At 40.2% G+C, this 26,674-nt stretch overlaps 2 protein-coding genes across 4 annotated transcripts in view; one reads left to right on the top strand and one right to left on the bottom strand.

Annotated features, from left to right (window-relative positions):
- The window catches only part of PALS1 (protein associated with LIN7 1, MAGUK p55 family member), a 106,857-nt gene extending 102,493 nt beyond the window's left edge, over positions 1-4,364 (top strand). Inside the window, exon 14 of the mRNA XM_060174783.1 lies at positions 1,275-4,364. Within this exon, the coding sequence (XP_060030766.1) occupies positions 1,275-1,451 (177 nt within the window). The 3' untranslated portion in view covers positions 1,452-4,364. The remainder of the gene's footprint in view (positions 1-1,274) is intronic.
- Positions 1-26,582, bottom strand: part of ATP6V1D (ATPase H+ transporting V1 subunit D) — a 42,914-nt gene extending 16,332 nt beyond the window's left edge. Inside the window, exons 1-9 of one of the 3 annotated variants that reach the window (XR_009545302.1) lie at positions 26,272-26,582; positions 19,929-20,046; positions 16,391-16,470; positions 13,697-13,764; positions 12,042-12,086; positions 10,174-10,277; positions 8,529-8,595; positions 6,159-6,237; positions 5,169-5,365 (exon numbers count right to left, since the gene is read on the bottom strand). Coding sequence is in view for 1 of the 3 variants with exons in the window: in XM_007525816.3 (XP_007525878.1) it covers positions 5,224-5,365; positions 6,159-6,237; positions 8,529-8,595; positions 10,174-10,277; positions 12,042-12,086; positions 13,697-13,764; positions 16,391-16,470; positions 19,929-20,046; positions 26,272-26,312 (744 nt within the window). In the remaining 2 variants the exon portion in view is untranslated. Of the gene's footprint in view, positions 1-4,677; positions 5,366-6,158; positions 6,238-8,528; positions 8,596-10,173; positions 10,278-12,041; positions 12,087-13,696; positions 13,765-16,390; positions 16,471-19,928; positions 20,047-26,271 lie in introns of those variants that run through there. The other 2 variants (XR_009545301.1, XM_007525816.3) reach the window with 2 other exon arrangements.
- Between the last annotated feature and the right edge of the window lie 92 nt (positions 26,583-26,674).

Raw genomic sequence — 26,674 nt, 5'->3', positions numbered from 1 at the left:
CATGGCATTTTTTTATGCCTTTTATGCAAAAACTAACTTTCTCAACCACTCAATATTTACATTTCAACACAAGTACCACAAAGCTTAGATTCTATTTTGAGTTCTAGAATGTTCTCTCACTAATCTGGAGTTTTTAGTAAACATAAGTTTTAGTAAGAATGTCACAGTGTGTTCAGTTCTGCTGGAGTCCTTCAAGGGAACAAAGGATTCTATGTGCCATAGCCAGATAAGTGGCTCTAATTTTCATCCTGGAATGTTGTGTATCTGGCTGTGGCACACAGAAACTACCTAGGGACAAGCCAGAACTGTTTGTTTTATTTTTTCTCCTATTAAGGGAGATCAAACAGTTGAATGATGTCAATTTTTTGGTATTGTAAAAGCCTGTTGTATAGTATTGATATATCATGTTTCAGACAGTTGGGCTCAAGTTCAATTCTTTTACATTTACAGGAATGATTTGGAGGCAGTGTAACTTTCTTGTGCATGTATACATAATAACTGGTGGGTTCTGCATAAGTTTGTACCTATAGTCTTAACACTTGTCTGTGTGAAAGAACTGGCTTTTTTTTTTTTTTACACACACGTTACCTGCTCTGTATCAAAAACAGAAAAGATGTAAAAGTATTAAGCTGGGTTTTTATAAAATAATAAATGTGATTAAATGTCAGGTTGGCCAGCAGTATTTCATAGAAAAAGATTATCCCCCCTCACCCCCTAAGGTTTTTGTTTTGTTTTGTTTTTTAACACAAGAGCCAGGCATAGATGATACTTTGGATCCTGCCCCATTCACTGCAGCAAGAAAGGTTCATCCTGTGCTGCAAAAGTTGCTGAAGTTGTTTTCAGGATGAGGTTATGATGCCCTAAAATGTGTGAAAATGAATGTCGGTAGACAATTTATAATCTGTTCTTTAGTTCTATAGGTAAGATAGAAATATATGGAAATTATGATCCAGGACCCAAAGGCATGAGTTCATCCTAAGTTCTAGCCTGGGCATCACAAGTGCCAGAATGAAGTCTCATTTTCTCTCTCGTGAATAAGTAAATTCTAAAACTATCATAAACTAACAATGCTGAGCTGGTTATATTAAGTCCCAAATGATTCACAATATGAATCCTGATGTCAGAGCAAAGGAGATCACTGTGATCTTGACTAGGGAGGTTATTCTGAAAGACAGAAAGAAAGCTAAGTTGGTCATTTCTTGATGAGTTTGGCCATCTTTGACCAGATTGACAAAGAATGGAACAACCTCACAGTTTTTATCTTCTCTTTGCAGCCTGAAGAATTGAGAGAAATTATTGAGAAGACTCGAGAGATGGAGCAGAACAATGGCCACTACTTTGATACTGCAATTGTGAATTCTGATCTTGATAAAGCTTATCAGGAACTGCTTAGGTTAATTAACAAACTTGATACTGAACCTCAGTGGGTGCCATCTACTTGGCTAAGGTGAAGGAAACATCCATTCTATGGCATTGTTGGACTTGAGTTGGCAGACTGCCAATAGAAGAGCCCTGCTACTTCAGAGCAAGACTCTCAAGGTGGCAGACAGTATGAACTGTCCTTAGATCTCAAACTAGTGAGAACTCCCCTAGGCAACTTTAGCACAACTGTCTCTCTTCTCTGTACATGGCGCCAGTCTCTTGCCTTTTGGGGGGTTCTAAATGGAAACTCCTACAGAGCAGTTTGGCTTTATTCATGCAAAAACCTTTTCACCTTTGCCCTGCCTCATAATAGTTCTATAAAGGATGTGTATGCACACAGCCCATGTCTCACATAGCTGTACATTGATGCTAAATAGCCTCATGGGAATTTTGTGAGAGGACCCATGCTACTGTCCGTTGGGCAAGGCAGCAGTATTTGGTTAGAAAACTGGCTTAAATCATCAGAAATACTTTCCTGGAAAAACAAAAACAAATGGGTGTTACTTTGCCCTGGAGCTACTGGAAGGTTAAATTCATTTTTATGTTATTTGATTTAAAAAAAAAATCCATTCCATTAGAAGCACCTTTCTTATATTTTTTACCTGAAACATTGGAAGATCAAACTTCACTGTAGATTCATGAATTGATCTACTTAAATACATAAAACCTGTACTGATCTTTTAAGATAGGATTTTCTGAATGTTTTCCATAAAATTGCCATAACTAACTTGATAACCATGCTTCCTTTCTCTGATCTGCATAGTACAATGTGTAACATATTTATGAGTGGGAGATGTCCACCCAGTGGGCCATATACAGCCTGCAGAATCATTTGGTCTGGCCCTGCCAAGGCAAACAGCTGTATTCATAGAAATACTAAGTGCTAATTTTTAAGTTGATAATTTTGTATGGCTCTGAGAATGATGTTAATACTTAAATGGCCCTTGGCAGAAAAAAAAAAGTTCCCCAACCTTGTTCTAGATCATACTATTTAAAAAATTTCTTCCCGATAGTGTTTTTATTTACAGAAGGAAACATAGTATTTTGAAGTTTCTCTTAATATATAAGCACAGTATAATTTGATGACTGTGTTATATGACTAGGTAAATCAACTGGAATTCAGTACTGTACTATATAAGGACATTAGGTTGACAAATGGTGATTGGAATTAAAGCACACATTCTGGGGGGTAGGAGACATGCATAATGGTTATACAGAAAGACTTTCATGCCTGAGACTCTGAGATCACAGGTTCAATTCCTACACCACCATATAAAATAGAGCTTAACAGTGCTTTGGCAGTGGGGTGGAGGAGGCATCCTGAGAAATACGATGGCAACTGGCTTGAAATCAGAAGCTAAGGATGACCTCAAAGTCATTTAAACATTTTAGGAAAAGAACATTGGGAGTGGGGAGTTGTTGAGTACACAGAAATGGGTTTTTATCCTAACAAGGTCTATTGCTTATGACCAGAATGCAACAGCTGGCTAAATCATAAATGTTTAAACTAATAGGATATTCACAGTGTCTCTATAACTGTAGCCATAAGACTCAACTTCTGTAGCTGAAATGGAAAGTTAATTTTCGTTATCTTTAGGAATAGTGTAATGTGTGACAAACAGCCTCAAATGTGAATGTTCAGATTTTATTTTTATTATGACTTTAGATACAGCATTTCCCTAGGTAAACACTGGAGTAATAATGGAGTTGTCACTTATTTAACAAAAGCAAATGTTAATAGTCTCAGTGTCATGTATATATTTGACTTTTCCTTCTACATACTTTTTTTTCCCTTCTACCTACTTTTATTTGAACAAATGTAGACAGTAGCCTTTTTCTGTTTAAATTTGCTTGACCATGAAGTTTAAGTGTGTGTGTCTTCTGTAGAAATAGTTTCAAGATAATGTTTCTAGTCAGAAGTAACATTCCTGGGTTAAGGGGAGGAATGTACTATCTTTTCAGGTTTGAAACACTCCAGTTTATGGCAAGAACATTGAAATGGCCCCATGGATTTTTTAACAATGAGAACCAAGGAACTTAAATGTTTGAAGTCTGTTTTCACTTCTACAATGAAAAGTAGTTTATGGTAGACAGTGGACTTCTGTGAGCTGCTTATAATAACTGACAGCTATTTTCAACCTTCTGATTTAAAATGTTGGCTAGGTTAAACTGAGATTTCAGGTAGTGTCAGTAAGTGGCTATTGTTCAGTCCTGAGCCAGCAGAAAATAGGGACATTAGGTCCAGATGCTATCAAATTTCAAGTGTCTTTAACAAACAAATACCCTACAAGGCACATGTTATGCCATAGTATACTTTTAGGAAATCTAAAATGATGGGAGGTTTCAATAAAGTCCAATACTTCTCAGAATGGTAGAAATGCTGTGTCCCAATCTTTTCTCAGTCCTAGTGAAAGGGATGTGCTGATATTCAACACAGCCCTATGCAAAGTGAAAACTGATTTGTTAAGACTCCTTTGAAAGAAGTGTGGCAATATACTTTAGATACATGTCTAGCCTTTCAGTCCCTCTTGTGGTTCTGAACATGAGGCCTCAGTGTGGAGGAAGTTTTTATCTGCTTAGAGGAATGAAATGCACATGGAAAGTCAAAATAAGGAAAGGGGATCTTTACTAGATTTTATTAAATCAGAATAAACAATAGTATTTAGTCTAATCCAGATTTACTTTCTATGAAAATCTGTCTGGATTTTTTTTTTTCCTTTTCTCGTGGCCTAAGAATAAGTATTGATAAATTTGAATGTAATTTTGTGAATGTGTGTGGAAAATATAAACCAGGGACTTAACCTTAGTAAAGGTAAACATTCTGACATCTATTGTTAAATCCTCCTTTATACTCTTACCTTGTATCTGCACTCCTGTTATTTTGAGATGTCATACTGCACACTGTATTATAAAAATTAAATTTTATTTCAAATTAATAAAAGAAAAAAAACCACTGAATATTTCTTCTTGCTGCGTTCATTTCCACTGCCATAACTGATTAGTAAGACACTGATGTATAAGAGGTGAGAAAAGGAGAGACTGCCCACCTGTCGGATGTGTGCAAAAAAAAGGTCTTTGTGGATGCCAATCCTGTGTGCTTAGCTGAGCATGAGAACATGATTCCCTACCACCCCTTGATGTTAGGGATCACGCGCAAAACCTCTTATGTGAAGTGTGCACTCTCCCATTGGGCTATGTCCCCAGCCAGATTATGGCTATTACTCTTCAGATAATAAATGTTCTAAAGAGAACAACTCATTTTTAAATAAGTTTACTATATGCCACAGTCACAATGAAATAGGCAGAACTGCTCCCATGATAGACAGGGGACCTGTCATGCAAGGAAAAGCAAAGGTTTTCATAAAGCTTGAGGAGAGATGAACCACAGTAACACAAAGAAGGCCGCAAAAATCTCAAGACAGCCACACCAATTTCTGCTCATGAGAACACACAGTGTTCCAGCAGTATGTAGCCTATGTGTTGGCCCGAGAACACTGCTGTTTCTTAAGGGGCATTTCCTAGTATACCTGGAAAGCAGATCATTTTTAACACAAATGTAAATGAGAGTAGGGGGGGCATTATTGCAGAGCTTAAGTGCAGATACTTCTAAAGTTCCTACAAATCTCATGTGATATAGTTGTTGCTGAAATACAATTCCACAAAGGTAATCCTGTAAAGGACAATCTTAAAACCAGTGAAATTCTTAGGCCAAAAAATAAGTAGCCACACATACCAGACCTACACACCATGAATTAAAATGGTGCCATGTTAGGACTTCCAAAAGAGCCAGGGCGGGAACAATTACTCAAACAGAAGATCTTCGTCCTTCTCCTCTGCCAGAAGATTTGCTGGCTCCATCACCTCTCCAGCTGCCCTTCTTTGTTCCAAATCTTTCTCAGTTTTTTCCTTGAGTACCTTTTTCTTCTCTTGTATTTTCTTTAACCTATAATATAATGGAGGAAATTTCTCAAATGCTGTTTCAGTACTAAGCAGGCTTAATCCAGTTTTGTAACAAGAATAGATAGACTAGAACAAAATACTTTTAGTGATTTCAATTTTAGTAATTTGTAGTATGAATCATAAAAGATTTGAGACAGAATAAAATATATTTTTTAAGCTAATGAATTATTTCACAAGTTCTTATCAGAGTTTGAGAAAACTCTGAAATTAACCTCAACAAATTTTGAGTATTCAGATAATTATTAATTTTGGGGATCATTACAACTATAAACACTCACTACTCAAGGTTAAAAAAAAAAGTCTTTCTAAATAATACTGCCTTTTTAATAGTCTCCCACTTCTCTGAACCTGGGGCACTTATCCCTCCATACTACTTATTTATTGTCATTACTAGCTCTAAATTTCATAGCCAATTAACAAATTGTATCATTTCTCTCTAAGTACTGTGCTAATTATCTAAGGATCCAGTTTATACTGTATGTAATACCCAGGTACTTTACACTTCTGGAAAATATTCAACATGAAATAGCATACTAGCTGAATGACTATTTTGCCTCTTATAATGAATCTTTATTTCACTTAAAGAGTAAACAGATTTAAAGTTTTGGTGTTAAGTTTTAGATACTTGTCAAACAGCATAAATTTATCTCACAGCCTTTTGCAATATTATTCTTTATCAGAATAAAAAGCTGTGCTAATTTTAAAGATCATAAAACATATCTTAGCAAACAGCATTGTATAGAAACAAAAACCAATCAATAGCAATTTTAACTAACCTGTAAAACTCTTCCCGTTCTCTCTCATCCAGTTCTGTGATGATATAGGCAAGGGTACGTTCAATTCGTGGAATGATGACTAGGGTTTAAACATATATACAAGTGAGAACTTACAACTTTCTTAAATTCAAACTTCCAGTGCTCATTTGCATAAAGCCTTTTTTTTCTAGTTGAACGCATATTTAGTAGGCCATTAGTAACAAAAAAAAATTCATAAAATGAAATATAATATAAACACTGAAGTAACTGCTATAAATTTTCTTTCATGCAGCTGTGGGGAATGAACCCAGGGCTTTGCATATACGTGATTATGCTAAGCAACCTCCTGGGCCCAATTTTTCATTCATTTTTTTGAGAAAAAGGGACAGATGAAGTAAAGGGAGACAGATAAAGGAGAGACACCACAGCACTACTCTACTATCCACGGAGCTTCCCTAAGGCCATTTATGTTGCTCCCATATGAGGCTGGGGCTCAAACTCAAGGTCTCAAGCACAACAGCGCATGGACTTTACCAGGTGAGCTATTTCCCAGCCCTACTGTCAAGATCTGGTCCTGGGCCATTCTAGCATGTTTTTCCTATGGACAGATAATGTATTGAACCATGATATATAAACCGAGGACCCTGAATTTAAATATCTTAACTGAATCACATGTTATTTTTAAGATTTATTTTATTAGGGGACTGGGCAGTGGTGCACCTAGTTAAACACGTGTTACTATGTACAAGGACCCGGCTCAAAGCCCCTACTACTCATGCCAGGGGGAAGCTTCATTGAGTGGTGAAGCACTGTACTTACTGCAGGTGCCTCCCCCACTCTACTACTCTCGCCTCTCAATTTCTGTACTATCAAATTAAGGGGGAAAAAAAAAGGAAAAAAAATAGTCACCAGGAGTGGTGGACTCATTGTGCTGGCACCAAGCCCCAACAATTATCCTGGTAGGGAAAAAATATATATTAAATAAAAGGAAGAGGAGAGATAATCGGAGTATCATTCTGACACATGGTGCCGGAAGTCAATCTCAGTATCTCTTCTGTGAGAATACAATGCTTAATCCACCATGCCACTTCTCCAGCTGCATGCAGATGTTAAGCAGCAATTCATGCAGCCTTGGAGGTGGCACACTGGCTAGAGTGGCAGACTTGCAAGCCTGAAGTCTTGAGTTGGGGCCCTAACACTATATAGTCCATAGTGATGTTCTGGTCTCTCTTTCATAGATAACCTTGTGTTAAAAAAAAAAAAAAAAGAGTTAAAGTAATAATGATACACAGAGCAGACATATTTCAGTAAGTTGTTTTGTATCAATCATGAGATTCTACTTTCCATAGACTGTGTCTACTATGTAGAATATGAGCTCTTTGAGAACCGAACTATGATACCCTTTTATTTTTGTTTAGTAATTCCATGTATAACCCTTGAATAGGAAGAAGTCAGGAAATGTGTTTTGGAATTTTTTTAAATGAGGTAACTTCCTTCCTAGCAATAATAATTGCTAACAAAATAAGTTTGGGGTTTTTGCTATTCAAATTTTGCTTTCCTACCATATAACCGAGTTTCTTAAGCAAAATGAATTTGTATGAACATAAATCAGTCATTATTTTTAAAGCAATAAAGAAGTGGAAGCTAAGTGCATTCAATGGGAAACATTTTTAGAAATCAAAGAGAATAGCACAGGCTCAGGACATAAAGTCTAAGGGGAAAAGGCTTATAGTTAATATTCAGCAGTGTGGGACGTGGCACAGTGGAAAAAGTGCTGAACTCTCAAGCATGGGATCCTGAGTTCAAGCCCTAAAATCAAATTGCTAGAGTAATGTTCTAGTTCTCATCCTCCTTCCCTCTCTCATCAATATATACAGAACTTAACTTTTATTATGATCAGTACATAGAAATAGGGCGGGGGGAGGGGGTGAAGACAGAGACACCTGCAGCTTGCTCTACTGTATGTGAAGCCTCTCCAACCAGGGGCTCAAACATAGGCCCTTAAAACATGATAACTTGTGCACTTAACTAGTTGTGCTGCTGCCTGGCTCATCAATAAATTCTTTTTAATGAAGTTAACAGTGTATTCACAAAAGTTGTTGGAAAGTACCTAAGAAAGTACATGGGCTTGGGAGAATTAAAGTCCCCACTTATTTTTCATAAATAAAAACTAGTAAAACATTCCAACAATTTTTAACTCACCATTCTCCTATATCAATCCCCAAAATCAGACCAACCTTTCTGTCAGACAACTTGACACTTTACTTCCTCCCCGATGCGGGCAGGGACAATGCCACTTCACTCTGCAGTATGTGCCTGACTCCTAACAGCTGCATAATGAGTCTAGAGGCACAGACAGGAACTAAGAGCCTCACAGCAGCTTATACTCACCATGTTCAATGGCATTTACACGCCTGTTGGTTATCTTAATAGCCTCATCCAAAGTAACAAAGGAAGTCTAAAATAAGAGGACAAATTATTAACATAAGCACAGAATCTTCCTAATCACATACTGTTCACTTGGTTCTACTGTACAAAGAAAATACTTGGAGCAGCCTACAATGTTCCCAGCTGTGACCACGGAGTGTGAATACAGACTGATAGATACCAGAAAGTTACACAGGCTCCTGTGCTTAATATGAATAGATACAGGCTCCAGGTCAGATCAATGTGATAGCTAATTGTATTTATCTATTTTCTTCACGTTTGGGAGCTACTTTCTACACTGATCCAGCTTTCTAGTTCTGTAATCAACTCTGACACCATCTGCCCAGACAATATTTTTTAATCCACCTGCAGGTTAGCTATCAAGCTCCTGCAAAAGTTACCAGTCATGGGCTACTAGGAACATACCTAAAATAGACTTCCTAGCTTCTGTTCATCCAAATGTCCCTATTCCCACCTGCTCTATCCCTACTATACGGTTCCTGTTCATTAAGCATTTTGCCCAACTTTATAACTTACTTCATTTTAGCCACCAAGTTGCAGATGCTACTAAGATTTCATTCTGAACTCGCTGGGCAGATGACCTCACCAATGTGTCCCAGAACCTCAACTCTCCAGAGCCCTACCCCACTAAGGAAAGATAGAACAGGCTGGGGGTATAGATCAACCTGCCAATGCCCATGTCCAGGAGAGAAGCAATTACAGAAGCCAGACCTTCCACCTTCTGAACCCCATAAAGAATTTTTGTCCATGTTCCCAAATGGGTAAATGTTAGGGGAAGATGACCAGAGGGCTCTGAAGTCCAATTCCATCAGGACCCAGAGAGAAAAAAAAAAAGGGGGGGGTAGGAGGTGGGAGGGGTCGCACCTAGAAATAGTAGGCATTACTTAGAATGGAAGAGAAGGTGGGACCATAGGGAAAAAATGGGCAAATATGTGTAAATATAGTTATAGAAATAATAGTCAACCCATATCTGTGATTTTGGGAAAACTACTGTAGTTTCCAATGGAGGGAATGGGGACTCAGAACTCTGGTGGTGGGAAAGGTGTGGAATTATACCTGTTATCTTATAATTTTATAAATCAATATTAAATCACTAATACATTTTTAAAGTAATCAAGAAAAAAAATACTTGGAATTCAAGACTACTTTTCACTGTGCTTAAAAGAAAGTTCTTGTGAGATTTCCACAAAGCTAATACTATTTCCTTGTGTTTTGCGCTACATGGCTTAACCCGCTACACTACTGCCCGACTCCCACTAACACTATTTCCATGTTATGACTTGGATACATGTTACCTAGTCACAAGGGGGAAAGTAGCTTTCATGTTATATTTGCTTTTAGATCTAATGTTGACTGTTGTTACTCTCTTCTAGTAAAAAGCAGAACATTGCACAAATATTCTGTTAGTAATAAAAAGCAGAGAGAAGCCACCATTTCAGAAATCAAGGCAGCTTTGGCTTGTTTCACACAGGTATATGCAAACAGTTGAAAGTACTAAGTCCAGTGTGATCTGAATCTTTCCCCCACTCAACTGGAAACCACTCAATTAGGAATCAAACCACAGTTCTCCAGCTCTTCTGCCACTAACCTGCAGTGAAGCTAGTTCGACCAGTAGTTCCACTGCTTTGGCATAGTTCCTTTTTAATTTAGCCAACTGCTCTCCACCTCTGGCTAGACCAGTCAGTTCATAACCTGCAAGAACCAGTCAGACAACATTTGTAATTAGTAAGTAAACCTCCACAAGAGAAGAAAAGCTGTAATAGCAGCAAACACTGAAAAACAAATTCACTCGTATAGCAACTACAAAGTGCGCACCTTGCTCTCCCAAACATGGTGCTGGTAAAGGGCACTGTTCTGGCTGTAACTACAGGGAAAGCTTTTAGCCAGCCTCACCTTACAGCCTGCTGGATTAACTGGAGCATTGCACTTCCTTTGCAGAGCACCCTGACTGTACAGTGCAGTACAGACATGCTCTGATGATAGGGGGCTTTCTAGACTACTTGTTTATCTCAGCTGCAGTAAAAAGTCCAGGTAACCCAATGAAAGATCCTGCCCACTAAAGAATGCTGTTGTTTCTGTGGAAGTAAGTTGACAACTTTGGGAAAATTCAGTGACTTAAAAAAAAAAAAAAAGCTGCCATGGGGTGCACCCTGTAGAGCACACAAGTTACCATATGCAAGGACCTGGGTTCATGTCCCCAGTCCCTACTTTTAAGTGGGGTAGCTTCACAAGCCATGAGGGACTGTTGCAGGCATCTCACCCTTCCCAATTTATTTTTTTTTAATTACCTTTATGTATTTATTGGATAGAGATAGCCAGAAATTGAGAGGAAGGGAAAGACAGAGAAGGAGTGAGACAGAGAGACACCTGCAGCACTGCTTCTCCAATCATGAAGCTTCCCCCTACAAGTGGGGACCAGGGGCTTGAACCTGGGTCCTTGTAACATGTGCTCAACCAGGTGCGCCACCACCCAGCCCCAATTTCTCTGTCTCTATTAAAAAAAAGGGGGGGGGTAGCACAGCAGGTTAAGCACACATGGTATGAAGTGCAGGGACCAAAGCAAGGATCCCAGTTCAAGCCCCTGGTTCCCCACCTGCAGCGGAGGGGGATGGTCCGCTTCACAAGTGATGAAGCAGGTCTGCAGGTGTCTTTCTCTCAATTTCTCTCTGTCCTATCCAACAACAACAACAAAAATTGGGGTAGGGGGTGGCCGCAAGAAGCAGTGGATTTGTAGTGCAGGCACCAAGCCCCAGCAATAACCCTGGAGGCAAATAAATTGCTATCAAATTAAGGAAAGGTGAGGTAATTACAAAAAACTGAGTAGTCTATTAAAAATCTAGGCTATTCAGCAGACTGTAAGATCTCATTTTACTTTAAAGAGACTAAACCAGGTCTAGGGAGACAATCAAGCAGTAGGGCACCTCTCTTACTGAAGCCTCAAGTCCAATCCCTGGCATCACTATATGCCAAAGCTGAATAGTAAAAAGCCCTGTGCTTACATTTTTTAAATGGCCAGTGAGTATACAGTTATATTTCTGGATTGAAATAAAGCATTTTAAGACATACACAATGTTTCATAACTCTCAGCCATGATACCTTTTTGATTAATTGACTTTCTATCTTGACCACTATCATTTAAGAGGGCTTTTAATAATGGTCCAATGAACTCCTAAGGTCTACCAGGTTGGAGAGACAGCACCATGAGCGGGATGTCTACCCTGTCATAAGCACAGCCAGGTTTGCACCCTGGTACCACACTGCACCAGAGGAAGCACCAGTGCTGTGGTCTCACACTGTCTCTAGCTGAATGAAAAGGCAGCTTAGAACACTGAAATCACACACTGAGGCCTTGACTCTGGGAAAAAAACAGAAAAAAAAACAAAAAAAAAAACGAGCAAGGCTTACTTAGAAATGAGATTCCAAAGACATACACAACACTAAAAGTTTCATACTTACTGTCAGTTCCCTCATGGTAATGCTCAAATACTGGTAAAGTAACACCTGTTAAATACAGAAACATATGAGTTCAAAAATGTTGTCAGTGAAGTGTTGTTTATTAAGCACTATGCTATGTCTTGTTCAACAAATACTCAAAAGAGATTGTGTAGAATTGTGAATAGCTTCAATGAGTAAACTCAGGAAACTGCCTTAAATATCCATCCCCATTCAAAAGACAAATTACATACTTAGTAATAGAAATTTCTCCTTAAAAGTGTTTTATTTTCTTTCAGCAACAGTGAGGTATATACTTCATCAGCAAAAATTACACTGCCCCCTCCTTTTTTTAACCAGAGTACTGCTCAGCTCTGGTTTATAGTGGTGCAGGGGATTGAACTTGGGACCTTGAAGCCTCAGGCATGAGTGTCTCTGCATAACCTTGATGCTATCTATCCCCTCGTAAACATCTTGATGAGTTCAGATAAGTGCATATGGGGTGCCAAGAAGTGGTACACCTGGTAAAGTGCACACATTAAATGCACAAGGACCTGGGTTCAAGCTCCTGGTCCCCACCTGCTGGGGGAAAGCTTCATGAGTGTTAAAGCAGGGCAGCAGGTGTCTCTCTCTCTCTCTCTCCCCCTCTCCTCTCAATTTCTGTCTGTCTCTATCCAATTATAAATTAATTTTAAAAACTTTAAAAAAGTATTTAAAATCTTTTTTTAAAAGATATATGCATATGATAACATCACCACAACCAAGGCAATACACACATCCATCACCTCCCTTTCTGTGTTTATGTGATTTTTGTTTGTTTGTGTTTTTTACCAGAGCACTGCTCAGCTCTGGCTTACGGTGAAGGAGACTGAACCTGAGATATGGGAGTGTCAGGCATGAGAGTCTGTTTGCATAGCCATCATCTCTGCTCAGTATGTGTCCTAAGAAGTTAGTACATGGGGAGATAGCATAGTGGTTATGCAAAATACTTTTGTGCCTGAGGTTCCCACATCCCAAAGTTCAATCTCAGCACCACCATAAGCCAGATCTGAGCAGTGCTCTTGGGTGCTTGTGTGTATGTGTATGTGTCTATGTATACATATATCTCTCGTCCATTAAAATACATATACACAAAATTAAAAAAAAAATAAAAATTAGCAAAGGCTGGGGAGATAGCCTGATGGTTATCCATAAAGGCTTTCATGCCTGAGGCTCCTGAGTCCCAACTCAATCCCCAGCACCACAATAAGCTACAGCTGAGCAGAGCTCTTTCGTGTGTGAAACAACAGATTCCATTCTGGGTACTGCATATACCAGAATGGTGCCTGGTCACTGTTACATGCACGCACTCTCTGATAAGTAAGTAAATCTGTAAAACATCAACGTAACAGAAGATCTATCCTCTAAAAAGTTTTTAGGTGTACAACACCATAGGGTTAACTCTAGATATACAGCAGGCCTCTACAACTTATTCATGGTGGGCATCGAGTGAACACCACTACCCTTTCCCACCCCCTGGCAACTGCCAGTTAAAATGGTTTTAACATGCAAAGCCAGCTTTTCCTAACTAGAAAAGAGAAACTGGGACACTGAAGGTTTGCTGTTTGTACTTCACTAACATGCTGATTTTTAATGTTTTTTTTTTCTCTTCTAAATGTTCTAAAGTATTGAAATATTACCTGCTACATTATCTTTCTTTGCTCGAATCTTCACCTGGGCTTTATTTACATTTTGGATAACTGTAGTGCTGCAGAATAAAAGAAAGAGACTTGAGTCAGATGAGTTTTTAGAATGAGAAATAAGCCTACAAAGATCCAGTGGAGGAGCCCAGGCAGTGGCGCACTGGGTTAAGCGCACATAGTACGACGCTCAAGGACCCGCACAATGACCCCCGGCTCCCCACCTGCAGGGGGGTCGATTCACAAGTGGTGAAGCAGGTCTGTAAGTGTCTATCTTTCTCTTTCCCCCTTTATCTTCCCCATCCCTCTCAAAATTCTCTGTCCTATTCAAAAATCTGAAAATATGGCCAACAGAAGCAGTGGATTCATAGTGCAGGCACCGAGCCCAGCAATAACCCTAGAGGCAAAAAAAAAAAAGATCCAGTGGGTAATTTCAACAAGAGGTATGTTGTTTGTATTACCCTTTTCCAGAACAGAAGGGGAAAAAAATCACTACTGCCAGAAGAGGGCCTCAGAGAGCAGAAAATGAACAACATTCAAAACATTAGTCATAGAAAACAACAGTGAATGATTTTTTTCAACATGGTGCTTAATGTTGAAGCCAGGGTCCCATGCATGCACTCTATCACTGAGCCAGTCCACCTTGTAATTTGATTTTTGATAAGAGTGATAAGAAATACACACAAGCATTGTTCTGCCATCCGAGGAGTTTTACTCCTTTTCTATTGTTTTCATGTGGTGGCCAGGATTGAAACCAAGGCATACAAAGACGTTCTACCACTGGCTACCTCCCCTGCCCAATAAAGAACCATTTTAAAGCTGTGGATAGCTTGAGTTTTAGTCAGACATGACACATAGATATGACTGGGGATTTTTTTATTCTGCTAGTACATAATTTGGAGAAAACTTTCCTCCTCCTATTCAATTGGCAGAAGGAGGAGGAGAAGAAGGAAGGAGGAGGGGGAGGAGAAGGAGGAGGAGGAAGCAGAAAGAAGAAAGAAGAAGCAGAAGGGGGTCCAGCGGTAGCTCAGTGGGTTAAGCACATATGGCACAGAGCGCAAGGACCGGTGTAAGGATCCTGGTTTGAGCCCCCAGCTCCCACCTGCAGGGGGGTCGCTTCACAAGCGGTGAAGCAGGTCTGCAGGTGTCTGTCTTTCTCTCCCCTCTCTCTGTCTTCCCCTCCTCTCTCCATTTCTCTCTGTCCTATCCAACAACAAGGAGAGCAAGAACAACAACAATGATAACAAGGACAACAAAAGGGGAAAAAAAAAATAGAATGGCAATACCATGTCACTAAGAAAAGACTAAAGTTAAGAGCCCTACCTCCCCACTCACTCACCAAACCAATTTCCTCTTCCTACCTGTAAAAGCCATCTGAACTCTCAAAAAGTTAAACTGAGGATTAAAATGTTTGTCTGGATTCATCTGAAAAAAAATCACATAACATAGGAGTCGGGCAGTAGTGCAGCAGGTTAAGTGCAGGGTTAAGCATGAGGATCCTGGTTCGAGCCCCCAGTTCCCCACCTGCAGGGGAGTCGCTTCACAAGCGGTGAAGTAGGTCTGCAGGTGTCTCTCTTTCTCTCTCCCTCTCTGTCTTCCCCTCCTTTCTCCATTTCTCTCTCTCCTATCCAACCATGATGACATCAATAACAACAATATAACTACAACAATAAAAGAAGGGCAACAAAAGGGAATAAATATTTTTTTAAGTCACATAACATGTAAATTGGTGAAAACATACAGTAAAATCACAACAAATTACTTGTGAATTGTTAAGCAAATATTACAAAGCCCCTAAAAGCCATGCTTTTTAAATAACCAATTCCAGGGGCCAAGTGGTGCACACCTAGTAGAGCACACATGTTACAATGCAAAGGGGCCTGAGTTTAACTCCCCAGTCCCCATCTGCAGAAGGAAAGTTTTACAAGCAGTGAAGCAGAGCCGCAGGTATCTGTGTCTCTTTCTCTTTCCCTATCTTCCCCTTCCCTCTCAACTTGTTTCTGTATCCATAAAAATAAGTAAATAAGCCATTTTAAATAACCAATTCTATTCTCAAAAACTTAGCCAAAGAATTAAACAGAAATAAAAATTTATATGCATGAAGATAGCAGAGCCTCTTTTATAATGTTCCAAGAATCTGAAAAATCAACCCAAAGATGCAAAATTGAGAAAAAAAAGTTAGTAGATTATAAGTCACCTAGAGACAGATTATGCAGTCATCTGAAAACAAAAAAGTATTAAAAGATACTAACTATCAAATATTAGGTACCTTGTGTCTGCACCTATGTACTAGGTACATTTGGGTGGTAATAAAGACAGTGGTGTTAGGATTAAAAGTGTTATTATGAGGGCTTATTAGGACTATTATCACTCATCTTTAATGTTCTATATTTTTCTTTTTTTAATCATTTATGTATTTATTACTGAACAGAGCCAGAGAAATTGAGAGGAGGGAGGGAGAGAGAGAGGGAAAGAGACAGACACCTGCAGCTCTGTCTCACCATTAATGACGCTTTTCCCCTGCAGGTGGGGACCAGTAGCTTGAACCCGGGTCCATGCACACTGTAATTGTGTGCTTAACCAGGTGCGCCACTGCTTAGGCCCTTAATATTTTCTATTTTTTCAATTAAAAATAGCATCTAAAAATATGAACAAGGAATCACTCTGTCCTTTCAAAATCCCCATTTTTCTTACCTGAAGTCTCCTGCTGTGAACTTGGCCTCAGCAAGTGAAAAGGCAGCTTCTCTCATCACTTCACCCATCAACGTTTTAGTCTGGAAAGCATAAACCACAGCAGATTCAATCAGGTTTCTTACAAGAAAAAAAAAACATATATAATTATGTTCTTTTAATAGCCATCAGCATCTAGGTTATGAAAATGAAAAATAGGGAGTCGGGCTGTATCACAGCGGGTTAAGCGCAGGTGGCGCAAAGCACAAGGACCGGCATAAGGATCCCGGTTCGAACCCCGGCTCCCCACCTGCAGGGGAGTCACTTCACAGGCGGTGAAGCAGGTCTGCAGGTGTCTATTTTTCTCTCCTCCTCTCTGTCTTCCCCTCCTCTCTCCATTTCTCTCTGTCCTATCCAACAACGACAACAACAATAATAACTACAACAATAAAACAACAAGGGCAACAAAAGGGAATAAATAAATAAAATAAATATTAAAAAAAAAGAAAATGAAAAATACTGACTGATTAATCTTAGGGCCAGCAAAATAGCTCACTTGGATAGTGTGCTACTTTGCCAAGTGTATGACCAAAGTTCGAGACTGACCCTCACTGCATTAAAGGAAGCTTTGGTGCTGTGGGCTCTGCCTCTGTCTCTACCTAGAAAATACACTACTGTTTTAATAAAATACAAAAGTGTTCAATTTTATTTGAACAGTTTGGTTATGATAATAACATCATAAAACTAAGCTGTATAATCAAAACATCAAAATAAGCACATTAATAGAAAACTGACTCTTGGTTGAAAAGTTTTTTTTTAACCCACACACAGCTCAGTTTTGACTTATGGTGGTGTCAGGGACTGAATTTGGGGCCTCTGATACCTATCTTATTTTTTTAATGAACCCATTATGATTTGCTTAGATCAGCCTCTCCAGTTCACTTAGTGCAAGTCAAGCTCCAACTGGTATAGTAATTCCAAAATATATCTAGAAGATCTAGTGCTTGAGAATACCTAGTCTTGTTTCTGTAAAAAGGAAACTGAGACGAATGGGTGCAAAGACATCTTGTCAAATTTTAAAAAGACACAATTATTATAAGGAAATACACCTGGTACTGGAACAGATGGGTTAATAAAATGGAAGCGAAAGTTCAGAAACAGTTCTAGATAGATATAGAAATTTAGAAATAGACCATTCAACTAGTTTTTTTTCTTTTTTTATTATTATTATTTTAATTTCTTTATTGTCAACTAGTTTTATAGTTACAAAAAAAATGACAAAGGTAAAACATTCTCATGTCATAAAAAAAAAAAAAAAACTGGTTAAAAAAAAAAAACAGTAATGTTAAAGATAGCAATAGAAAATACAAAGATGTGGTCCAGAAGGTGGCGCAGTGGTAAAGCTTTGGACTCTCAAGCATGAGGTCCTGAGTTCGATCCCCGGCAGCACATGTGCCAGAGTGATGTCTGGTTCTTTCTCTCTCCTCCTATCTTTCTCATAAATAAATAAAATATTAAAAAAAAATACAAAGATAAGCAAAAAGCTTGAAGAAAATAAACGAAGCATCTGATACAGCTGTTAGAATAAAGAACTTCTACAGCAGATAAGATTCACCAAGAAAATTAAATTACCTGTAATGTGAAAAGATGCTCAACCTCACAAAAAAAAAATACAAAGAAGTGCTAATTAAAATAAGATGCCAATTTCAACAGATTGGCAACAAAAATGACAACCTAGTTAGGAACACTATTTAAAAATAATCCTCTTGGGCCAGCAAAATAGCTCACTTGGACAGGGCACTGCTTGCCATGTGCACAGGCCCTGTTCAAGTCCGGTCCCCACCATAGTGAAGGAAGCTTAGGTGCTGCCATCTCTTTCACTCTCTATGCTTCTCTGTCTCTGTCAATAAATACACAAACAAATGTTCCTGCTCATTTTGGATGTATTTTAAATGCAGCTCTAATTAAAATTATTTGATAGAAGCAAGAAGCATAAATTACTATAATACAATAATTTTGGGGGCAATGTGGTACTTATCTAAAAATATAACCTAAAAAATACAGCTATCAGGCTAGCTGATAGCACCACCAACAGATTTTCCTGGTGAGGCACCAGGACGCCCAAGTTCAATCCCTGGCAGCACCATAAACCACAGTTTTGCTGTGCTCTGATACAACAAAAAAGAAAGGTAGCTATCTAGAAATTTAAATGAATTAGCCCTTGAGGGTCTAAGATTCTTTTTTTTTTTTTTTTTTTTTTTTTTAATAGAGCACTGCTTAGCTTTGGTTTATGGTGGTGCAGAGGAACCTGGAACTTCTGGAGCTCCAGGCATAACAGTCTGTTTGCATAACCATTATGCTATCTACCCGCCCAACAGAGTCTAAGATTCTTAACCAAAGAAATGCTATCTATACATTTAAGAATTAAAAAGTCCTTACTCCACAAGATGGCAAAACTACTCGTTAATCAACAGAGAAATGGTTAAATACTGATTTCTAAGCAATTAGCGTACCACAGCAAGGGAAAACAGATCAAAGGGAGCTACCTATATTCTGCCACAGGTAAGAGGTGGAGAAAAGGCATGTAATTCTGTAGCATTACATATATGTGTGCCCAGAGCACATGCATGTATATACGTTATCTACATATATGTATTCTTATTTTAATATTCATATGTGCATGACTTATATAGTCACACATATGTTCTTGCTATATACTTTAGAACAGCAACCCTTTAAACATATGTCACCAAAAAAAGACTTGAAAGTCTAGAGACCAAATGTGAGGCAGGCACATGAACTATCTGAAACTGACTGAACTTTTTTAATTTTTTTTTTCCTCCAGGGTTATTGCTAGGGCTTGGTGCCTGCACCACAAATCCACTGCTCCTGGAGGCCATTTTTCCCATTTTGTTGCCCTTGTTGTTATTATTGCCATTGCTGCTACTGTTGTTGGTTAGGACAAAGAGAAATCAAGAGAGGAGGGGAAGACAGAGAGGGAAAGATAAACCATGAAGCGACCCCCTGCAGGTTGGGAGCCAAGGGCTCCAACTGGGATCCTTAGGCTGGTCCTTGTACTTTGCACCATGTGCCCTTAACCTGCTGCACTACTGCCCAGCCCCTACTGATTGCACTTCTAATGGTGCTCCTACTTTTAAAAGAAAATAATTAATTAAAATAACTTTTCGAGAGTTGGGAGGTAGCGCAGCAGGTTAAGCACACATGGTGCAGAGCGCAAGGACTGGCGTATGGATCCTGGCTGCCCACTTGCCCAGGAGTCGCTTCACAGGCGGTGAAGCAGGTCTGCAGGTGTCTATCTTTCTCTCCCCCTCTATGTCTTCCCCTCCTATCTCCATTTCTCTCTGTCCTGTCCAACAACAACAACAGCAATAACAACAACAATAATAAAAAGTTAAAATGCCAACAATCATGCTGAATTTCCCTTACATAAATCTTTTTTTTTTTTTTTAATTTTTTATTTAAGAAAGGATTAGTGAACAAAAGCATAAGGTAGGAGGGGTACATAAATCTTAAATACTGTTCTAAGCAAAGTTCCTTCTACCTCTATTATCTTCTTTAGGATCTGTCGGAATCGAAGAGTTAAGGCATCAGATTTTTTCTTCAGGAGGTTTCGACCTGTTTGTGCTCCTTTTAATCGAGCCTTCATGATGGTCTGCGCCCTATATAAACAGAGAAAGAAATTTATTCTTGTCGTGTAAAAGAAATGCAAATGCCTCTCCAAGGCATTATGCTTTATCTTTTTTTTTTTTTTAATTGCCACCAGTTATTACTGAGGCTCAGAACCGGCACTAGGAATCCACTACTCCCAGCCAATTTTTCCTGGGTGTTTGTGTTTGTTTTTATTAGGCAGGACAGAGAGAACTTGAGAGAGAAGGGGGAGACAGGGAGAGAAAAACAGACACCTGCAGACCTGCTTCACCACTCGTGAAGCATCTCCCTGCATAAGGGGAGCAGCGACTCGATTCTAGGCCCTTGGGCATGGCAATGTGTGTGCCTAACCAGGTGCACCAACGCCTGGCCTCCCTGCTTTATCCTTTGATGTCATGTGAGAATATACAGAACCTGTATTTAACAAGTTTAATTGCTTTCTCAATAAAGTTCCATCCTCAGTGTTCATCAGTGGTAATGTTACTTAAGACAAAATAATTACTTAATATATCTGGAGTAAGTTAAAAAAATATTTATCTTAGTTTCCATTAGAAATGTATCAGATTTTCTTTTAAACTATCTACTATGGTATATGTCAAAATGTAAATGCACTTACCTCAGGACCAATAGTTCCATTTAAAGAAATTTTACACAAATTACTCTCACATGTGTACAAAACACAATTAAGGATGGATACTCCAGTCTTATTTGTCATAGCAAAAAGGTAGAAAACAAGTTAAAAGGTGCCAGGCGGTGGCGCTCCTGGTTAAGCACATGTTACAGTGTGTAAGGACCTGGGTTCAAGCCTCCAGTTCCCACCTACAGCAGGGAAGCTTCATAAGTAGTGAAGCAGGGCTACAGATACAGTCTGTATCTTTCCCTCTACCTCCCCCCTCCCTTCTTAATAATCTATCCAATAATAAATCATATTTTTTTTAAAAAGGTAAATGTTCCATAAATCAGGGGAAGGGCAGATAGCATAATGGTTATGCAAAGAGACTGTCGTGCCTGAGGCTCCAAAGACTCAGATTCCATTCCCTGCATCACCATATAGAGGAGTGCTCTGATAAAGGAAAAAAAAAAAAAAAAAGCTCTATAAATCATGGTGGTTCATCATACAATGACATAAGTACAGCCATAACATAAAAGAGGAAGATAGGTGGACATGTGTTCTCTATATTATACTGTTTAAGTTAATGCAAAGTAAAGGGTATGAATGTGCTTATAGAAAACCGTTCTAAGAAAGGACTCAGACTTTGGTGACATTTTTCCTTTTGGAAATGGAACTAGGTGAAAACAATGGATTCACTTTTTAACTATTATATTCTTTTGTTCCATTTATACTACAACGACTTGTTACTTTTTTCTACTAAAAGTGAGACACTGGGTCAGAAATTCGGTCAGTAGGAAACAGCTGCTTTGCCATGTGTGACCCAAGTTTGAGTCTGGCCTCCACTACATTGAAGGAAGCTTCAGTGTCTCATTCTCTTTCTCTGCCTCACTGTTGCTCTGTCCAAAAAAGTTAATGAATAATAAAAATAAAAGTGTAGCAGGGCTGGGTGGTGGTGCAATGCACCTCAGCTGAACACACACATTATCATGTGAAAAGTACAGAGTTCAAGCCCCCCACTCCTCACCCGCATGGAGGAAGCTTCACCAGCAGTAAGGTAGGCCTGGGACACCTGTCTATTTTTGTCCCTCTCTATCTCCCTCTCCTCTCTCAATTTCTCTGTCCTATCAAATAAAGGAGAGAGAGAGAGAGAGGAAGGACCAATGGGAGTGGTGGATTCACAGGGTTGACACCATGCTCCAGCAATATCTAGTGACAAGGAAGGAAGGAAGGAAGGAAAGGAGGAAGGAAGGAAAAAATAAATAAAAATGTGACATTAAAGCCTTTTCATATTATTAACCAAAATCATATTACAAATTTTATTACTGGCATTACATTAAAACATCACAAATTTATAAATAACTAGGTAACAATATGTTACTAGTAAACACTCTTGAGAAGTGGCCAACTACTAATGCCTTCTTACCTCATTTCAGTTTTTTTCTGAAAAAAATTCCAATACCAAAATCAGAAAAAAAAAAAAAAAAATGAACATCTCTGTTCTTGCTGCCATAGACTAAAATGTAATGATGGGGAGAAAGAATGGATTGGAGGTACTTAATAAATTCAACAACAAATGGTACAACATAGGTACTTTAAAATGTATTTATTTTTAAATATTTTTAAATATATTTATTTATTGAATAGAGATAGAAATTGAGGGGAGGGGAAAGAGAGAGGGGGAAAAGTCCTGCCTATAGCACTGCTTCAGCTGATGAAGCTTCCCCCTGCAGGTGGGGACTGGGAGCTTGAACTGGGGTCCTTGAGCATGTTAACATGTGCTCTCTACCAGATGCTCCACTATCCTGCCCGCAACATAGAAACTTAATGTGAGCCATTCAAAGCAATATAGTTTCACATAACTGGCATTAAAAACTGTAAAACAGCACATATTAATGTACCTTTGTACCAAATTATTCTTGTTCATTTTTAAACAAGTTACTAACATTTATTTACTTTTTAAAAAATATTTATTTATTCCCTTTTGTTGCCCTTGTTGTTTTATTGTTGTAGTTATCATTGTTGTCATTGTTGTTGGATAGGACAGAGAAAAATGGAGAGAGATGGGGGAAGACAGAGAGCGGGAGAGAAAGAGAGACACCTGCAGACCTGCTTCACCGCTTGTGAAGTGACTCCCCTGCAGGTGGGGAGCCAGGGCTTGAACTGGATCCTTAAAGCGGTCCTTGTGCTTTGAGCCACCTGCGTTTAACCCGTTGCGCTACAGCCCAACTCCCAACATTTATTTACTTTTATTTATTTCGGATAAAGTCTGAGAATGAAAGAGACCAAGCACCAAAGTTTCCTTCTTTCAATGCAGTGGCTGCTGGGCTTGAACCTGGGTGAGGCACAAGGCAAAGCAGTGCACTATCAAGGGAGCTATTTTGCCAGCCCCAAATTTACCTTTTATGATTATCCAGAAATCTTTAAGTTGGGGCTGGGGCTAATGCAATAGTTCCATACCTCAACTTTTTGGCTTTACCTTAAAGGCAGGGAAAAGTCGCTCAGAAAAGTGAAGCAATTTGCTCACTGTTACTCAGAGAAGTTAGGATAGGAACTTGAACCAGATTTTAGATTCCAGTGGCTTAGTTCCCAAGGCTCAAACCTTGAGTTTGATTTTATTTTAGTTAACCTTATTTGTTGGTTACTAAGGCTTTACTACTCTGAGTCTACTTTTCCAGAAAGATACAGAGTAAGAGGAAGAATCTTGGAAGCTTCCTGGAAGCTTGGAAGCTTCCTTCAGTGTCGGAGGGCTGGGTTCAAACCATGGTAGCACACAGGACAAAAAAGCACCCTCCCAAGTGAGCTAAATTATCAGCTCCCCCAACCCCCCAGCTAGGATCTTTGTACTCAAATCATGCACCACACTACCTCCTTTGCAAATTGTAGTAAGAATCAGATGAACATTTTCTCTCTCAAAAACACTTAACTCCTCCTGGAGGCCAACTATAATAACTGGCCTTACAAGAGGTCTAACAGCGAGGCTGGCTCGGTTTCCAGCTCGAGCAGGAGCTATCTTCTCCAATGTGTACATTTCACATACAGAACACACTGTACTGTTGATACTAAGCACCAGACTTCAGGCTCAACAACTGAATCACACTGAAATCAACCCCTGCTACTACAGACTCCAACAAGTTTATAGTAAAAAAGTAAATTAGCTGAAAAAGTCAATTTACCACGATCATTTAAAATTTCCTTCTAAGGTGTTAATTAATTTCCTCCCAGGCACCTCTGTGAAATGGAGAAATTGCAGCTCTAGAGACCAGACTCAACAGAGTAACTTTCCCAAGGGCTTACAGCCAGGATGTGGCAGAAACTGGATTTGACCAACTTCAGTTGACTTCTATGCTAGCTTGCTTCTCTCAGTGAAAATCTCTGTTCACAGAACAAGACAGTAAGGTGGAACCGTGTGAAGAGATGTTACTACTGTATTTTCCAGCCTGCATTTTAAAACATACATATTTTTACAAAATTCAGGGCTGCTCAGTCCTATAAGAAAAAGGCATGATCCTCATCTAAGATGATGACTGTTTCCAGCTGAATCAAAGACATCTGACTACATGACAAAGTATCTGCTGCTAAGTCTTGGGGAAAAAGCATTTACAGAAGCAGATACTTCCTGCATCTGATTTCTTTCTTCCTTTTTTTCCCCCTTTTTTTCTTTTTTGCTTCCAGGGTTATTGCTGGGGCTCGGTACCTGCACTATTTGAATTTACTGCTCCTGGAGGCTATTTTTTCCCTTACTGCTCCTGGAGGCTATTTTTTCCCTTTTGTTTCCGTTATCAATTTTATTGCTGTTGTTGTTGGGTAGGACAGAGAGAAATCGAGAGAGGAGGGAAAGACAGAGAGGGGGAGAGAAAGACAGACACCTGCAGACCTGCTTCATCACTTGTGAAGCGACCCCCATACAGGTGTGGAACCGGGGGCTCCAACTGGGATCCTTACTGGGTCCTTGTGCTTTGGGCCACATGCGTTTAACCCGCTACAGTACCGCCCACCTGCTCCCTGCAACTGATTTCAATTAATCAGCAAACTGAACCCTCTCAGAAAGCAATTTTCATCTTCACAAATCTCCTTCTTCCTGTTTATTCAGACCTCCGAAGTCTCAAAAGTAAAAAATTAAAATAATAAAAAAATGTGTGGTCTGGGAGGTGGTGCAGTGGATAGTGTTGAACTGGCAAGCATGAGGTCCCCAGTTCAATCCCCGGCAGTGCATGTACCAGAATAATGTCTAGTTCTCTTTCTCTCTCCGTCTCCATAAATAAACTTTTTTTTCTAAGTTAATATTCTGACAGATATCAGAGATAAACAAAGCCAGACTCTGGTGAAAGTGATGAAATAGATTTTATTCAGTAGGCATTCAAGAGGGGGCAAATGTTGAGCTTTACCCTGGTGCCGAGGTGACTGGGTGATTTGGAGGTAAGACAGAGGGGAGGTGAGCGGGAACTTAAGCGCAAGGGGAGAGAGAAAATGACCAAGTGCCAGCCAGTGGGAAAGTGTAGGTCAGCTGTGTCTGGATCCTATCGTCCCACAGAGACCGGGAGACAGGGGCCCGATTTTCCTAACTACATTTCAAACAAATGATTTCTGGGCCCTGGAGAAAGACACTGAGAACTCTGAGAGACATCTCAATGGGGACATGGCAAGTCTCCTACTTGCAAGCCTTTTTTCAGTAATTCCTACCGAATAGCGAATGGAACAAACTGCAGATTTTCCCGGCAGCTTTGAGCATTCTCGATTGCACATTTTAATGGAGGCTGGGATCATTCCAGAGACTCGGCCTCAGACAAGCTGGGTATGGATTCTCGGTGCCAAGATCTAGACGGAGCTGGGGTTCCTTGCACTTGCACGGGGAGACAGGTGTCTGTCTGTCTGTCTCTCTCTCTCTCTCTCACACACACACACACACACACACACACACACACACACACACACACGAGGAAGGAGGAGGAAAGCACAATCTAACACAGGCTTTGTTTCCCAGAAGCTGTCAGACGCATTTGGGGGTGGGGGCAAGCCTCAAACTTCTCGTTACACAACTGACCCAACACCCAGGAGGAGTTCTACGTTATTCCTCCCACCCGAGCATTCAAGCCCAAACGAAAAGTCAACCCACACATGGTGAAGATGCCAAGGACTGAGGCCGGAGGAGACGGTGAGTGGCTGGCTCAGAGCCCCCGCAGGCCGCGAGCAAACCCACTTTACGGCGTGACGGGGATCATCACAGAGTCGGCACGGGCTTCCAGGGCGGCGCCGCCAAGGGGAGGGAGACTCCCCACCCCGCCCCCCGAAACCGTGAGCTGCCCCCGATCTTGGAAAATGAGGAAAAGGATCCAAGACTGAAAACACCCTGCGCTGGTTCATCAGCGAGAGGGAAACTGATGGTGTTCAACCCCGGCCGGTAGGCTGGTGCTCCCGAGGGCTGGCTCTGCACCGCTCAGCCGACGACCCTCGGAGGAAGATGTGAGGGTGCCCCCTCCCCATCATCCTAGGCAGCCTCTGAAAAATGAGACGGGGAAGAGTTCAGGCTCGGCCCAAGAAAAGAGGAACCGGGGTATGGAGGTGCCGCGCCGGCCAGGACAGGAAAGGCTTCTCGCCTCGTTCTTTTTTTTTTTTTGTAACTTACATTCGCGAGGGAAAGATTTCAATTCGGTCTTTGCCCGACATTCTGAGGAAGGCTGGTCGGCTAGGATTCCCGCCCGGCAAGCGCAGATCTAACCACCCCAGACACAGAGTCTCCCTCCAACACAGTCAGCTGGTTGGGTCACTTGACCCTGTCGAGTTGCTAAGCGGCGAACCAGAGAAGCATTTTTCATTTCCGCTTCCTGTTGGCGGCACGGGGGTGGGACGGGGATTGAGAAGAAACCCCGCCGATGGGAAAAGGCGATGCCCGGATGTTGAAGAGCGCGGTCGCGGAACCGCCCCGCAGTTCCGGTTCGCTTCCTAGATCCTCCTCGTTAGCTCCCAGGCGGCTGCGCGATACGCTGCACGCGCTGGGCGAAGGGACTGAACGTTCCACGCCTCCTTTT

Source organism: Erinaceus europaeus, chromosome 16 (assembly GCF_950295315.1).
Source record: "Erinaceus europaeus chromosome 16, mEriEur2.1, whole genome shotgun sequence".
Lineage (NCBI taxonomy): Eukaryota > Metazoa > Chordata > Mammalia > Eulipotyphla > Erinaceidae > Erinaceus > Erinaceus europaeus.
This window is presented reverse-complemented; position numbering and strand designations above follow the sequence as displayed.